Here is a 17,323-nt window from a genome sequence, read left to right on the forward strand (position 1 = left end):
TATATTTTTTTATAACAAAAGAATTACTACTAATTGAACTTTGCTAAATATCTCAATAAGTCACTAAACAATTCTCTTGTAACCAAACGTCATTCAACATTGCTAGAATATACATAAACAATCCTTTTATTCCTCTTAATGACTTTCTATGATATTTAAATAAATAAAATTGAGTATATAAAAAAAACATTTAATGATTTATAATTTTATATATATACTACTAGTATATACATTGAAGATTGCGTACGGCTGTCTACTTGTCTCTGGCTACTACAGCATAAAAGTCAAACTCCAATTTTAAGGACATTATGGTAAATTCATTATCCACTTCGATCTTATAATCCCAACTGTTTCAAAACTTTTTTTTGTAGAAGTTTTCTGTCTCTTTCCAAAGCATAAAAACAGTTATTCCATTTCTAATTTCAAGTAAGTATTGTTCAGTCTTTCTTTCTTGTTTTTCACTAAAAATTATTACTTTATTGAATGCTTTTTCAAGCAAAGAAATTTTTAAGCCGTAAGTTTCCAAGAATTTTCTTTCTCATCATATTATGTCCGATCTGTCAGTTACTTTCTCTCAAAGCCACTGCTTTTGTCCTCTATAAGAGGTAGTACAACATTTTTTCAACTCATTGTATTCCTTTTTGTCACTTCTTGATTTTGGGATTTATGGTTGTTGCCTTCCTTGCAATTGCTAAAGTTTCAATCTTTTTCATGTGGGTACTGTACTAATGACATGATCTGTTTTGATTCTTCTTTATGTGACCGTTATTCTTGTTTTAATATGTAAAGTTGTTTGCTTTGCATGGTTTTAGTTTCCATATTGCTGTATAGAAGTTTATGGGGTTGCTGATTTTGTTCCTTCATTTCTTTAAGTCTATTTCTTTGATACTTTAATGCTGCTTGGCGTCCCTGTTTTGCTTTTAATTTGTGGTTCACAATTGGTTAGGTCTGTCATAAAAGCTGTCAATTAAAACTTAATAGAGTTGTAGTTGGAGACACCCCAAAAGTTAGGGGTAATGTCTGTGTACATCTTACCCTCCTTCTCCGGACCTACACTGGGTATGTTGTTGTTATTATAGTGTTTCTAGTTGGAACTTGTTTTTTTTAACTCTTATTATGTGAATTTTCTCTTATTTGGTCTTCATGTTTGCTCTGTGTGTTATTTGGTTTGGGCAAAATCTAATGAAGTTTCTAGCTTCAGTGATGTTAATTTAGCTTTCCTTCTCTATTATTTTGCTTAAATTTTGTGGTTTCAGTGTTGCACACTAAAAATACTACTCCCTCTGTCCAATTTTAAATGGAGCAATTGGAATTTTGAGATTCAAACTTCTAAAATTTTAATGTGAATTTGGACATAGAAGTTCTAAGTTTTTTGAAAATAAAATTTGTATATTTGAAAACTACGGAACAAGTACTATAAATCACAATAATTAACAATTTAAAATATTTAAAAGGCATATAAAGAAATTCCTATCTAAGAAAAACTTGGTTGACTCTGGAAATTCCAATTATGCCACATAAATTGGGACGGAGGGAGCATAGTAGTGCTTCTTTGCTCAAACTGTTAATTCTTATATCTCTTTTCAGGGAATGAGATTATTGAGGATAATTTCTGTGGAATTTAAGTAAGACTGAGGATTCAATTTGCGATGGAAGAAAAACCATTCCCTGCCTGGTCCTGGTCTGTCGATCAGTGTCTAAAAGAGTACCAAGTAAAATTAGAGAAGGGTCTAAGCACTTATGAAGTAGAGAAGAGGCGAGAAAGATATGGTTTGAATGAACTTGAGAAAGAAAAGGGGAAGCCTTTGTGGAGGCTTGTTTTGGAGCAGTTTGATGATATGCTTGTCAAAATCCTCCTTGGTGCAGCCTTCATCTCATTTGTTCTAGCTTATCTGCATCAGGATGAGACTGGAGAGTCAGGGTTCGAGGCCTATGTAGAACCCATAGTAATCCTGTTGATCTTAGTACTCAATGCAATCGTCGGAGTTTGGCAAGAAAGCAATGCTGAGAAAGCACTGGAAGCATTAAAAGAGATGCAAGGTGAGTCTGCGAAGGTACTCAGAGATGGATATTTAGTACCGGATTTACCAGCAAAGGAGCTTGTTCCAGGGGATATCGTGGAACTGCGAGTTGGTGACAAAGTGCCAGCTGATATGAGAGTTGCCACTTTAAAATCCTCAACCCTAAGGGTTGAACAAAGTTCTTTGACAGGGGAGTCGATGCCAGTTACTAAAAGCACCGATTTCCTTGCTATGGATGATTGTGAATTGCAGGCCAAAGAGAACATGGTTTTTGCTGGAACGACAGTTGTGAATGGTAGCTGCATCTGCATTGTTGTGAACACGGGGATGTGCACAGAAATTGGTAATATTCAAAGACAAATCCATGATGCATCAATGGAAGAAAGTGATACCCCTTTGAAGAAGAAACTTGATGAATTTGGTAATAGGCTTACATCTGCCATTGGCGTTGTTTGCTTAGTTGTGTGGGCAATCAACTACAAATATTTTCTTTCCTGGGAGGTTGTGGATGGCTGGCCTTCTAATGTCCGTTTCTCATTTGAGAAATGCACATATTATTTCAAGATAGCTGTTGCTCTTGCAGTGGCTGCAATTCCCGAAGGTCTCCCAGCTGTAATTACAACTTGCTTAGCTCTTGGTACAAGGAAAATGGCACAAAAGAACGCAATTGTGAGGAAACTTCCAAGCGTGGAAACCTTAGGATGCACAACTGTGATTTGTTCAGATAAAACAGGAACCTTGACTACCAATCAAATGTCTGTGTCAGAATTCTTCACATTGGGAGGGGAAACTACAGCCTGTCGAGTTTTTGGCGTCGAAGGTACAACTTATGACCCTAAGGATGGAGGAATAATGGGCTGGAATTGTTCCAAAATGGATTCTAACTTGCTACTCATGGCTGAAATATGTGCAATCTGCAATGATGCTGGGGTCTTCTGTGATGGTCGTCTGTTCAAAGCAACTGGATTGCCTACTGAGGCAGCTCTTAAAGTTTTGGTGGAAAAGATGGGAGTACCAGATAGCAAAGCAAGGAGCAAGATTCGCGACGCACAGATTGTATCGAGCTATTTGATTGATCGCAACACAGTTAAATTAGGTGAACATAACTTTACTTCACTCATCTATCTATGTGCTACTATTTTCAAAAACCAATGTATTGAGATTCTTTTTAATATAGGATGCTGTGATTGGTGGATGAAAAGATCAAAAAGGGTTGCAACATTGGAATTTGATCGTGTTCGCAAATCCATGGGTGTTATTGTGCGGGAGCTAAATGGGAGCAATCGACTTCTTGTCAAGGTTGTTTCATGTTCTTTATGGTACATCAATGAATAGTAATGGAGTCCAGTGTAGTTGCATATTTTTATTTGTATAATCAGTTTCTGAACAACATTAGACACTAGAGATAATTGGTCTCTAAAATATTTTCTCTTTGTCTGTTGGCCTCGATATACTCAGTTTTCTGGAAAAACTGTTATTTTGAGTCTTATTCTACTAATTTTGTTGGCGTGCTTTAATCAGTATACACCTAGGAAATTTCAATTGGCATGCAACTGAGTCTGTATTATCTTTATCTATAGGAGTAGGTTCAATGTTGTTCCTTTACAAGATGCTGTGGCAGTTTAACTGTTTTTTAACGCTCTCCAGTTCCCAAAAGTGGAAAAATGGGCATCAACAGTTTGTCAACATTCTTCAGTCTCCAAACATGAAAAATGAACATCAACAGTTTGTAGTGTTATCTGTGTTTGCTGCAAAAAATGCTTCTGTGTAGTTAGTTCCACAATGAAGTCATTTAACTCTAGGAAATGCTTAGGTTTTCTCTGATGATGTTGAACTTACAACTTGTTCAGAAGTTGAGCTTGGTCATCTGTTGACGTCTGATTAAAACTTGTTTTGTATAGGGTGCTGTTGAGAGTTTGCTAGAACGTAGTACATATGTTCAACTTGCAGATGGATCAACTGTTCCGATTGACGAGTCTTGTAGACAACTATTGTTGTTGAGGCACTTGGAGATGAGCTCTAAGGGTCTGCGGTGCTTGGGCTTGGCATATAAAGATGACTTAGGTGAGCTTTCTGGATACTATGCTGCGACTCATCCTGCCCACAAGAAGCTGCTTGATCCATCCTGCTACTCCTCCATAGAAAGTGATCTAGTTTTTGTGGGAGTTGTTGGTCTAAGGGTAAGTAGGTGTAAGTTTCCAAGAATAATGAATAACTATCTAGAAACCTTCATTTTCCTTATAGTTTGACTAAATGACTGAAATGCAGGACCCCCCACGTGAGGAAGTTCACAAGGCAATAAATGACTGCAGAAGAGCTGGGATCAAAATCATGGTTATAACTGGAGACAATAAATCCACAGCGGAGGCCGTTTGCAGGGAAATTCAGTTGTTTTCTAATGGTGAGAATCTTGGGAGGAGTAGTTTTACTGGCAAAGAATTCATGGCATTTTCCTCTCAGCAACAAATTGAGATATTGTCACAAGATGGAGGCAAGGTCTTTTCTCGTGCTGAACCCAGGCACAAACAAGAAATTGTAAGGATACTGAAGGAGATGGGTGAAATAGTTGCAATGACTGGAGATGGTGTCAATGATGCACCTGCACTTAAACTTGCTGACATTGGAATAGCCATGGGTATTACAGGAACTGAGGTAAAAATAAGCTTTTCCCGTGTGGTCATTACAACACATTTTTCTGAATTGTTATATTAGTGCTCTCAGTCCAATTATTTAACCGTGTACTACCTAAAAATACACTCTTGAAATAGGAGAGTAGTGAGGTCTTCTGAGGGACTGGTCGACAGCTGTGACACTAAGTTTATTATCTAAATCTCTAGAAGTACCCGTGATTGTGCACCCTGCATGCGATTATTGATCAATTAATTAATTAGCTGATCAAAGATTTATATGTTTAGGTTGCAAAAGAAGCTTCTGATATGGTTCTGGCGGATGACAATTTCAGTACTATAGTCTCTGCTGTTGCAGAGGGACGTTCGATCTACAATAACATGAAGGCCTTCATCAGGTTAGTCTTATATTTCTGGTATTGAATATGTGATTATTCCTAGAATTAGACATACTCTTCTTTTACTTAATTTCATTTGTATTCTTTGCTGATGCAGATATATGATATCATCTAACGTTGGTGAAGTCATCTCCATTTTCTTGACTGCTGCTTTGGGCATACCAGAATGTTTGATACCTGTGCAGTTGCTCTGGGTAAATTTGGTAACAGATGGCCCACCTGCTACAGCCCTCGGATTTAACCCTGCTGATGTTGACATAATGCAGAAACCACCTAGGAAGAGCAATGAGGCTCTCATAAACTCCTGGGTTTTCTTCCGCTATATGGTCAGTAAATCAGTTTGGATCACTATTTCTTATTCCTCGATGTGTATTACTATATGTTGCTGCATTTGTTTTGTATCTTGCTACTTTGCTCTCTCTTTTCTAACAATCCTGCATCGGATACTGCCCTTTTGAACCGAGAGTTTTACATTCTTATTCCTGAGATAATTTTCAGGTTATTGGTTCTTACGTGGGCATTGCAACTGTCGGTATATTTATAGTGTGGTACACCCAGGCTTCTTTCCTTGGTATTGATCTTGTGAGTGATGGCCACACGCTTGTTGAACTATCACAGCTTCGCAACTGGGGTGAATGCTCAGCATGGCCAAATTTTACCGTGAGTCCATTCAAGGCTGGTAACCGCCTGATTACCTTTTCTGACCCTTGTGAATATTTTACTGTTGGTAAAGTGAAGGCCATGACACTGTCACTCTCTGTCCTGGTGGCAATTGAGATGTTTAATTCTCTCAATGCCCTCTCTGAAGACAACAGCTTGATCAAAATGCCACCTTGGAGAAATCCTTGGCTCCTTGTTGCAATGTCAGTCTCGTTTGCCCTACATAGCCTGATACTCTATGTTCCTTTCCTAGCAGATATATTTGGTATTGTCCCACTAAGCCTAAATGAATGGCTTCTAGTCATCTTGCTTTCTGCACCTGTTATTCTTATTGATGAAGTCCTCAAATTTGTGGGAAGGAGAAGAAGTAGAACTAAACTAAAAACTGCATAATGTATTCTTCCAGGATATGCTCGATTTTATTATTAGGTTTGATTAAAATGTATATTGTTCAGAAATGAAAAATCTATTTGGGTTGATATTTGTAGAGGAACTCTAGAAGCTATATAGCCTTTGATCACATGCCTTGGAAGGCTTCTAGTTATCATAAAATTCAAGGCTTCTGAAGCAAAAACCTGTTGTTTTTTCCCTGATCCTTTCTAGGAGGGGGTTTCATGTATTATAAATTCTAGTTTTTATTATTTATTTATTGAATCTGCTATCTTACCGTAGATTTTGATGAACTTAAACACCTTTTTCTGGTTTTGGTGCTTGAAGTTATATGTCTCCTCAATCAATGCTATTGTTGTTGTTGTCCTCTTTTTTCTTTTTCTGGCGGGGTGGGGGGCTGGCTAATAGTGTGGAATTAGTGATCACAACCAGGAGGGAGTTAATTACATTAGTCTTGTGTAATTCGAGTTGGTGGAGGAGGAATAACTCTAGACAGAATAGGAAGGAGAGACATGTAGGTCCAAAAACTATTCAGATTTTTTGCTAAAAATTCTATTCAACAATAGAATCCAAATCAATATCCATGGTGCTTACATCAAACTTTAATCTAGTTGTGACTAAATCAAGCAGTGAATATATCTCATTTGATTTTGGATGGGATTTATCCTCTACTATAAACTTATGAATATCACCTCCCTCCTCAATGAAGCTATACCCTGCTGCTTTTGTAATCTGAGAGGACTTCATCAGTTTCCTTAACCTTGCAACACCATCCCACCGGCCAGTTCTTGCATAGATGTTTGAGAGAATAACATAATTCCCAGGATTCCATGGCTCCAACACAGAAAGGAATTCGGCTGCTTTCTCAGCCAGTTCAACATTGCCATGGAAACTGCAGGCCCCAAGAAGAGTTCCCCAGATAACACAATCAGGTCTCATTGGTATGCTTTGTATAAGATCATAAGCTTCCTGCAATTTCCCAGCCCGGCCTAAGAGATCAACCATACAGCCGTAGTGTTCCAACTTTGGAGCTATGGAGAACCTTTGCTCCATCAATTTGAGGAGTTCCCAGCCCTTTGCTACCATGCCTCCATGTGTGCATGCTAAGATTGCTCCTACAAATGTTACATCATCAGGTGCATTTCCTTCTCCCTGTGTCAACAGCAGGACAATCATGTAAATTCCACTGTAAAAATTCATTCTTGCTGCTATAATTGGATGTTCATAGGCATAACAACGGCAAATAAAAACAAAGAGAATATTTGTGAAGGCTTACCAGCATTTGGTTGAAAAGCTTAAGAACTTCATCACCTTTTCCATGGACAGCTAACCCCATGATCATGGTATTCCAAGAACACAAGTTCCTCCTCCTACCAATCTCGTGAAAGAGTTGCATTGACCTATCAATTCTACCACATTTCGTATACATTTCAAGAATCGCATTGCAAACAAACATATTCTTAAAGTATCCATTTGCTCTTGCATAAGCTTCAATATTCTCCCCAACCTCCAGCGCCCCAAGATTTGCACAAGCTGGAAGAACACTAGCAATTGTGACTTCATTAGGCTTTACCCTTCTGTCTTTCTCCATTTCCTTGTAGACAGCTAGTGCATTTGCATACTTCCCATTTTGCGAGTAGCCTGAGATCATTGCAGTCCAGGAAATCACATTTCTTGAAGGCATAACTGAAAACAATTTAAATGCTTCTTCCACATTTCCATTCTTGGCATACCCGGCAATCAAAGAATTCCAAGTGGGGACATCCTTCATTTCCATCTCGTCGAAGAGCTTTCGCGCAGAAGGCAACAAACTCATTTTAGCATACATGTCAACAAGTGCAGTCAACGTGTAAATGTCAAATTCAAAACCCCATTTGATGAAATGGACATGGAACATTTGGCCTTGAATGGGGCTGGAACTATTGGTGCATGCTGCAAAGAGAAATGTGAAGGAGTGTGGGTTAGGGGAGCAGCCTTGCCGGCGCATCTGGATGTAGAGAGAAAAACACCGGCTGGGAAGTCCATGGGAAGAATAGGCTTGAATGAGCTTGTTGTAGAGGAAGACGGTTGGTTTGGTAATACTGTCGAACACTTTGTGGGCGTACGGGATGTTTGGGATTTCAATAAGTTTAGTGATCAAGAACTGTGTAAAGTCGATGCCATTTCGGAGAGTGTTGCCGTGTATTTGTTTCAGTTGGTTCATAAGAAATGTTTGATGCAAAAATCTATCTTATAACTGTATTTTTTGAACAACTGCAGTACGACTCGAAACTCGATGAATAATGAAAAAGATAATAAATATACCTCATCAGAGATTTAAATGGTGTTAAAAGTTGGTATTTGTAAATATCGGTCAGACTTGTTGGTTCCAAACAACCCTCCCAAATACCAAAATAATTTTTTAATGAACATTGACACACCTTGGAAACGCTTTACTTATTTAATCATTCTGGATCGGAGGTTCAACGTAGAAACATAGTTGGATTTTTATAGTGGATCTCAATTTGTTTGGGATTGAAGTGTAGTTATTGTTGTTGGAGCAACGAACAAGAAGTTGTGGACAATTGAATTTAATATAACAACTGCATCTTAATCCATAGTAAGTTGGGGTAGATTATATGAATTCTCACTTATCAAGTGCACAACTTAATCTCATCTAATATCCATAATCCGTATTGTTAAGATTCAGTCATATATTGACTAGTTTTACTGTGGTTGTTGGACTACTGCAACCCTATCTTTGGGCTCTGACCAATAATGTGAGCAAGCTCATGGAGTTGAAATACTGGATTTGATATAGTGAAAACTTGTTCATGTAGAAGGCATATCCAAATATTGTTCAAATTTAGTAAAGAAAATCAATAAGCTGAAGACGGAACAGATCTTACAACTACATATAGTGAAATTCAAACATGAGTGGAATGCTAGCTGATGAACAACATTCCAAAGAAAGGCTAAAAGAGAAAAGACTGCCAGTTTAGCGAGGATCCCGTCATGACAACCAAGTGTAAGAAGAAACAAAAGAATCAATAAGCTATTACTTTGATCAGTAAAGAATTCAGAATATATTACAGGTGAATCAATTGGCTATGACTAAAGAATTCCATTACATATTTTACAACAAAGACTTGAGTAACCACTCTATCATGGGGAGGTCAGCCCAAATTTTGCTTGTTTCCCACTTACACATAAATCAGGTTTTATCAAAGTATTTGATTGTTACTCAACCCCTATTCTTAAGAATGCAAGAATTTCAAAAGAAAAAAAAAATTATATTACCAGTGGTTCCTGAATGTTCACCACGATTGCCAGAAAGCACCACAAGATATCAGATGTAAGGGCTTTGCATTTCACTTAAACCAGGGATACCATGCAATCTTCAGTCACTAAAACTCCTGCCTTCCTAACTGAGGTTCTTTCTCATAAAGCTGGGGTTTTATGCCTAAGTAAGACGTATCTTGCTCTAGTCGCAACCTAACTGTAACCAATTTCTTCATCTAATTGCACTGTGTGTGCCTTCAAGGATCATGGCTCTGCCTTAGAAATAAGAGGACTGGTCATGAAGCACATTCAACTGAGCAAGTACCTTTGCTGCTACAGATTTGATGTTGCTAGTTCCTCGTTGTGTCAAGTCAACTAAAGGCATTTGAGCAGAGGATCCATACCTCTGCTTGTATTCCACCAACCTAAAAAGTCTTTCTAATGAATTCAGAACCTTTTCTTGCAGTCTAGGGGAAGGACTATCAAGTAGTTTTATCATTGATGGTATGGCATTTTCTTCAGCAAGAACTTTAGCACCACTTTGAAGTTTTTCATCCTTAATTAAAGTCAATAAGGCATCCAAAGAAGCTTCACAGGCTCCAGGATCGGGATCCCCAAGAACCCTCACCAGAGGTCCCACAGCGCCAGCCTCTACCAAACAAAATGAAGTTTCTAGTGTGCATATCCCTCGATGAATAGGGCAAAGTTCTACTTGTGAAGGTGAGAAGCACCATAACCCCGAACGCTTTGGGATTGTACGACTCAGTGTTTGTGAATTCTCTGAAAGCTGTGCAAGACAAATTGCAGCTCGGTTTTTTGTCAAGCTTGTTCCCAGGTCTAGCAGTCGTATCAGCTTGGGAACAAGGCCAGCTATCCTCTGTGTTGGTTGGTTTATTGAGACTGTGAAATGACATAATGCCCCAACAGCATTTTCTACCAGCTGAAGCTTACAGGAACTCTTATGCTTTACATCATCAAGATATTCAGAAAAGACTGGAAGTCCTTCCGCTGCAAAAAGCCAATCAGAGATTTGAGGAGATTTGGGAAGGTTGGAGGTAATCCCCATTGCAGAAGCAATCTCTTCTTCGTCCTGCGAAGTCTTGATGATCTTAAGTAATCTTTCAACAAAGTTTTGATCCACGTACTCCTGGATCACACCTCCATTGCCATTTTCAATCAAGCAACATAATAATTTGATTGCATCTGACCGTACATTTGAATTGCTATGCTCACAGAATTGCACTAGCATTTGGACAGCTGAGCACTGTGGATGCAACATTCTCAGTATTGAGTGGGAAAGAAATTAAAAAAACAAGATATAAAATACTAATGGAGCCACCTTCAACAGCAAAGCTACCACTATTTTGAGTGGGAAGCATAAAGATAGCAGAAAATGTGTCGAGGGCAGAGCACAACTTACACATTAATGTGTATACATTCAGGGTGGTGCATTTGTGGGTTTGTGTTTAACTATATTATAGTATGAAAAAGTAGAGCAACAATTAAGTTTTTCAATTTGGGAAGTGGTCAGCTTTGGCATTATGATGTAAACCCCATGTTTGCAAGAATGGGCCTATTTCAGACCACACCATTCCATTCAAATGAAGGGAGTCATCAAGACTTCCTAGTTCAATTTTGCGAGAGTAGAAACGAGTTGCTGATATTCTCTGATTGACAAAACTAAAGAAAAGAACAGAACGATTTTACATATTGCAGGTTCAGAGCTTTTGAAGGGATTTTTTTTATAGAACTCATGAAATATTTTTGTAGAAATATCCAAAAATCCTTTAGTATCGAGGAGCTTGACAGCAGGAGCATCAAAAAGTAAAATGAGTAGTAAGAACCATAACGTAATCATATAAAACTGTAACAGTCTGTCAGTCGTTATGGCTAAGCATGAGTTTTGATCATTTTCCACAGAAAGGAATTCTATGTAGCTGTCTCATGATATTGCTTATAACAAGTCTCAAAACATGTAGCATCTCATATGCAAGTTTCAAGAAGGATGTACACTAGTAACTCAGTTAACTCTAAAAAGCAAGTTTTAGTTACCACATCTGTTGCTGCTTACTTAATGGGTGAATTTATTTGGGTAAAAGTAGGTTTCTTGATGACGAAACATGCTATTACTCAGAAATACTACTTCTTTCCTAAGAGGGGAATACCTGTGCTAGCTTGGTCTTGACATTAGCGGCAGATGGAGACTTGCACATGGCGCAGAAAGCCTGGAGTATGCTTTGCTGCACAGCTGGGCCATTCAAGTTTACTAGGGAAAAGAGTTCATAAATGTCATCATCAGCATCAAGCAGTGAAAGCGCTTCACTGCTTGCAGAGAAGGCAAGTTTTGTAATAGTGGCGGCTACAAGTTCCCGCAGACTTTGGGAAGCTGTGTGACGGTACAACATATCAAGCAGTGGACGCATAACACCTTTTCTGATCATCTCCTGTCCATTCCTTGGTAAACTAGAGAGGTTTAGAAGAGCTTTCACGCCTGCTTGTTTCACTTCAACTTCACCATGTGACAACGAGGAAAGAAGGGAATCTAGAACTCCCTCCTCAAATAGAGATGACTTATTATGATCTGTCAACTCCATCTCTCCTAAGGTTTTTGCCATTAGGAGCTTCACATCACTGGATCCTGTTAGGTAAGGAGAAGATAATTAATGGTAATGATTTAGTACTCCATAAGTAAGCAAATATTAGAGCAGACTCTAATACAAGAAGCTGTTGAATGTAAATTTTGCTCTTCTACTGAATTGTGTGTCCAAGTATCCACATTGAATTCTTCTGTCATCACTCCTATCAATGGACATAACTGTAAGATTTTGCTAAATGTATTGGGCACTTTGCGGCTTCGGCAACATTATTGTTAAATTAGGTCTTAGGCCTAACTCACACCCCAAAAGCTAGCTCAAAGGGAGGAGGATTGTCCAAGCCTTAAGTCCACTCATCTCATTAACCACCGATGTGGGATTTTTGTCATTCTTTAACAATTATATTGAAAAAAGAAAAACAGATGTGCTGTTGACAAACTTGTAACTGATACTCTACTACCATTACAAAGAAATAGAGAATTCATCCATGCTCAATAACAAGAGTGGAACCATTCGAACCAAAAAGGAGTCAATCTGACACAGCTTATATGTATACATTTGTTAAGAGCAGGAGAACTTTACAATTAAAAATTTCCAAGAAGTACATTAGGAGGCATTACAAACTCAATGTGTGCCATAGGAACTATTTTTAATATTACAGCAACATACCCAGTTTGGGGAAGGTGGTATGTACGCATGCTTTACCCCTATCTTGTGATAGAGAGGTTGTTCATGATAGACCCTCGTCTCAAGTAAAACATTTTAAAGCAGGTATGAAAAGGAAATACATTAATGAAGAAGCCATGATGAAAATAATGGATAAAAGAACAGTAGTAACAACAAATAGTACGATAATCGAAGCAAAGAGAAAAACATGTATAAAAAATGGAAGAATAAGTCGATACTGGATACACAGTTATAGAAACTATTTGTAATATTGTCAACTGTAAACTATACAATCTCAAAGATCTACCGTGCCGCACAAGATTACATAAGTAATAATGCTATTGGTTTAATGCTGAATTTTTTTCTGGTGCCATCCTCCATTAAATTGCCTAAGTATATCACAATGTGCAAGGGATTCCAAATTATTATTTTTTAAAAAAAAAAAACTGTTCTCATCAAGCTCCCAGATCTTGGTAACTAATGACATGGAAACTGAGAAAGATCCGGCAACTGCGACAAACTTGACCATTCTCAGGTTTCTATATATTCATCAAGTTATCCAAACCAAAAACTAAGAACCCACATCAGAAAAGTGTCGGGGTTCTTAAAGGTCAAAGACGGCAATATGATTGAGAAACTAACCTGAAGAAAGGCGTTGCAACAAGTACTTGAAATAGTTGGCCTGGGCCATCAGGATAACATTGTCATCAGAAAATGAAATGTTCTCCAAAACGTCTCTTGCATCTTTGGCAGCTTTGTTGTCATCACAGCTTGACATAGTAACTAACAGAAGTATGCAACCTTGAACCTTCCCAATGGACTCCTGAACTGACTTGCAATTTGACAATTCCAGTAACAATGCTACTGCTGACTTCCTTTCACCAATGCGACGTCCAAGCGAGCGAACAATAGATTCCAATGCACTATCAACTTCAGCAATTCTTTCCTGCAATACACTTAATGTGAGAGCCTTCAACAACTCATTAAAACTATCAAGTTTGCAGGTATGTGATATTATACTCTGCGCGTGATAACAAATAATTGATTCTGATTATACCATATTCCAAATAATTCATTCTGATTAATACCATATTCCAAATAATTCATATATGCAAGTAAATGACTTCATGTCCATTTAGTTGACATTGTATTGGATCTAGTTCTAGTCTGGGCGAGAAGCATGACATTTCAACATCACATGTCTGAAACCATAAGTATATATAGGAAAAATACAGAAAAGCAACAAGATCTAAATGTCAGAAATGCGGGAGTCCAGGTCAGGGGAAATACAAATACATACAACTGGAGAAACATACTCTCCTCAAGGGTGTTAATTGCTCAGAGGTTTGTACCACAAAATTTTGCATTATCACATCAAACTCATCAGGATTTCTAATATGGTAAGTGTGATATTTTCCTGCATACACATCAACTCAATGTGTAGGCCTATAAAATTGCCAGACCTAGAATCATATGAAACTGTTAGAAAGAATGTACGATTTTCCTAACAAAAATCATAGGAAACTACACATAATGAACCATAAAATTTCAACAGCTAATTTCCATAAGCCCATGAATGAATTTAACCTTAAAGAACATGATATACTACAAAGGCTCTCTCTCTCTCTCTCTCTCTCTCTAAAGCAAATACCTAGTATAGATTTTCAAATGCATTTTGGCCCAATAAGTCTCACATCAGCGATTAACTGTGAGAGATCCTTATTGCACTAGAACTACTTGAACTAACAGCATTTTTTCATATGGTACGACGAAATGCCATTTCTGACTGAACTGGGCAGTAATGGATCTCATACTCATACCTAATGACATTTAAATTATTTATTTAGAAAATTGTGTGAGGTCCACAATGCACCAAAGTGGATCATATGGTGCTCACATCCTATGTGGCTTTTCTACACTGTCAGTACCCTCTTAGGCTTTTCATGATACTGAAATTGTTGTGCCCCAACCATGGTGACATTGTCGGATGAATATGAACAAAGTCAATATCTTTGTCAGCCATTTTCACAAAGATTAAAGTTAAGACTTGAACCTAGTGACAACATTCAACATATACACTGTTTTCAACTGCCATTTCCCAACAATTTGAGAGATTAATAATCTTACATATAGAATGCAGAGACAATTTGATCTTATAGGCCCTCAAAGTAAAGAGGACACATTGAAAAACCTATAATTTTTCAAAAAGAATAAGTACCTTAGCATCATTATCATCCTTTGCTAGTACGCAGAGCACCTCAAGAACAAGATTCCTGATATCCCTACTTTTCAAATCCAGTAGCTTGATTAGAATAGGAATATAGTCCTCCATAATAACCCATTCTCGGTGAATTTCTCTCAGCTCACAAATATCCATTAGCTGTTCCAGGCAATTGAGAACTTCTTCCTCCTCGGCAGACGATAGTTTCAATTTCATGTTAGCTATAGTGATCATTGTATTACGGTCTTTCCATTCCTCAATTGACTGCCGCAAAGTTTTATTCGGCCGCATCATTGTGTTGTTCAAAGGTGTAGATGTCATGGGACACAAATTTCCCTCTGCCAACCACTTCTCTATTGCACACCTTTCAAACGTATGCCCTGAAGGAGTCTCAACAGGATCAGTCATAACCTCACGAGTGATCGGGCAATAGAATGACAGAAGTGGTTCCAAAGGTTGATTGCCCAATGATTTCCGCTTTATGAAGTACTTCTTTTCTTTTTCCTGACGGGATGTTGCAGCATCCGCCCTTTCTAGCAGAGCAATTATTTGGTCCATCTGCAAGGCTTCAGCCTGGTCTTTCCTTAGCCGTGCATTGTCTATTTCATCTTTGAATTCTTCAAATTCTCTCCTTAAAGCTGAGCTTTCAGTTGAAACTCCAATGGCCTCAGCAATTGAAACTAACAACTTGTTGGCATAGGACCGATCAACATTTCTCTGATGTATACCAGAGTCTATCTTCTCTAAAATCTCTTCTTCAGCTATGGCTGTTTTAAACTCCGCTGTACGCATACTATCAATCACCTGGACAATCTCTTCCTTTATACCCGAAGAAATGTCAAGAGAAGCTAAAGGAATGCAACTTAATGCACGGCTAATTTCCCTGGTGATATTTTGTATGCGCTTTGCAATAAGCCGACAATTCATTAAGAGATAGACCTTGTTTTTCTTACTGCATTCCAAGATAAGTTGCCTTGCATCCACCGTCTGTCGGTTAAGAATTTGTATAACATTTTCCCAGGGTGTGGAATCAGTAATGTTCTTCCTATTGATCTCCTTAAGAAAAGGAACAATACGATTCAAATAAGCTGAAAGTTCTGCAAAACTCTTTTTTTCTATAAAGACATTCTTGGAAGTAAGTACTATTTCAAGGATGCACTCTATAGTTGAAGAGAGGAGATCTGCAAAAGGACCACAAATCATATCTGGTACCATGTTTTCAGCCCGGAAAAACTCTCAAGGACCAAAGTTGAGGCTATCTCATCTCATGTGATTCAATCTAGGAAGTAGTAATTCCACTGGAGGAAAAGCCTTCACTTTACTTCATCTTACCTCAAGAAACCTTCATTATAGCTTCCAAGTATCAGAACACCCACTTTAAAAAATATGTACTATAAAAAATGGGGGTATGAGGAGGGGATTACAAGGTGGGGAATCGAACTGAGTTCAGTTAGCCAACCAACTGAGCTACTAAAATTCTCCTCACAAAACACACACTACTTAAAAGTTGTAAAACACAAAATCAAAATGCTACAGCTCAGGATACAGAATAAATGAGCTTGAATTTCGTCTCCAAACTTTATATGCTCAAGCAAGGCAAGCAAATTGTGTTTTGGGGTTTTAGCTTGAGAACACAAAAGTTGAAATCTTGGTAAAAACTTTCTCAATTTTACAGCCTTTTCAAGAACATGAGATGAAAAAATGCTCAAGATCAAGAAACGGAATTTTTACATACATTCATTTGAAGCAAAAGGGAACAAAACAAGTAGAGCAAGGAGACTTGTTTAAGTCAACGAAAATTATACTAAATATGATAATATAGATAGCTGACCTGATTAAGGGTTGTTATGTTACAAAGTCTTGGCAAGAATTGTAAAAATTTGATAGCCCAACTCAAATAATCAAAAGCTTTGTTGACTGTGCTAGAGAGTTAGCTGAAAAAAAACAAATTGGAAAAATCGAAACCCAAACTCGAGATACATGATATTTTGGTTTTGGCAAGAAATGCAGGCGAAAATACCAGGAAGTAATAATAAGAAGAAGATTAACAAAATAGATTGAGAAATTGCATTGAACTTTTCCAAAGTGGTACAGTACAAAGGACTTGGCCCAAGTTTCTTTCTACGTGGGGCTTCTTCCATTTTTTACTTTTACATATATATATTACTTTCTCTGTCTCAATTTATGTGACTTACTTTCTTTTTTTAATCAGTTCTAAAAATAATGACATATTTTTATATTAAGTAACAATTTCACTATAAAATATCTATTTTATCCTTAATGAAATGATTTACAGCTACACAAATTTCTATCATTCATTTTGAATCACAAATTTTAAAACTTCGTGCCCAATCAAACTACCTCAGATAAAATGAGACGGAGGGAGTATCATTTATTTCTACTTTCCAGGTCTATTTCTACCTATTCATGCAATTATTTTTTGTTTTTAGCTCAGTGTTCAACACTTGTATTAACAATTCTATTA

At 37.6% G+C, this 17,323-nt stretch overlaps 3 protein-coding genes across 9 annotated transcripts; 1 reads left to right on the top strand and 2 right to left on the bottom strand.

Moving 5' to 3' along the window:
- The first annotated feature begins 379 nt into the window (after positions 1 to 379).
- On the top strand, positions 380 to 6,377 carry LOC102591952 (calcium-transporting ATPase, endoplasmic reticulum-type). Of its 7 annotated transcripts, none has more exons than XM_006339683.2 (8): positions 380 to 426; positions 1,588 to 3,117; positions 3,199 to 3,320; positions 3,923 to 4,201; positions 4,290 to 4,673; positions 4,937 to 5,046; positions 5,144 to 5,372; positions 5,545 to 6,377. In XM_006339683.2, exons 2-8 carry the CDS (start codon positions 1,650 to 1,652, stop codon positions 6,097 to 6,099), a joined length of 3,147 nt encoding a protein of 1,048 aa, XP_006339745.1. In that variant the 5' UTR covers positions 380 to 426; positions 1,588 to 1,649; the 3' UTR covers positions 6,100 to 6,377. The 7 variants fall into 7 exon arrangements, with proteins under 7 accessions (XP_006339745.1, XP_015167930.1, XP_006339743.1 ...); XM_015312444.1 differs by lacking the exon at positions 380 to 426 and adding an exon at positions 443 to 514; XM_006339681.2 differs by lacking the exon at positions 380 to 426 and adding an exon at positions 519 to 605.
- A 237-nt stretch (positions 6,378 to 6,614) lies between these two features.
- LOC102592727 (pentatricopeptide repeat-containing protein At5g08510) lies at positions 6,615 to 8,744 on the bottom strand. The gene is made up of 2 exons (XM_006339684.2): positions 7,373 to 8,744; positions 6,615 to 7,248 (listed from the first exon to the last, which is right to left on the bottom strand). Exons 1-2 carry the CDS (start codon positions 8,297 to 8,299, stop codon positions 6,649 to 6,651), a joined length of 1,527 nt encoding a protein of 508 aa, XP_006339746.1. The 5' UTR covers positions 8,300 to 8,744; the 3' UTR covers positions 6,615 to 6,648.
- A 378-nt stretch (positions 8,745 to 9,122) lies between these two features.
- LOC102593068 (U-box domain-containing protein 44-like) lies at positions 9,123 to 16,944 on the bottom strand. The gene is made up of 5 exons (XM_006339685.2): positions 16,670 to 16,944; positions 14,836 to 16,180; positions 13,260 to 13,563; positions 11,523 to 11,995; positions 9,123 to 10,621 (listed from the first exon to the last, which is right to left on the bottom strand). Exons 2-5 carry the CDS (start codon positions 16,051 to 16,053, stop codon positions 9,635 to 9,637), a joined length of 2,982 nt encoding a protein of 993 aa, XP_006339747.1. The 5' UTR covers positions 16,054 to 16,180; positions 16,670 to 16,944; the 3' UTR covers positions 9,123 to 9,634.
- Positions 16,945 to 17,323: the final 379 nt, after the last annotated feature.

This window comes from Solanum tuberosum, unplaced genomic scaffold, assembly GCF_000226075.1.
Source record: "Solanum tuberosum cultivar DM 1-3 516 R44 unplaced genomic scaffold, SolTub_3.0 scf00010, whole genome shotgun sequence".
In the NCBI taxonomy this organism is placed as follows: domain Eukaryota; kingdom Viridiplantae; phylum Streptophyta; class Magnoliopsida; order Solanales; family Solanaceae; genus Solanum; species Solanum tuberosum.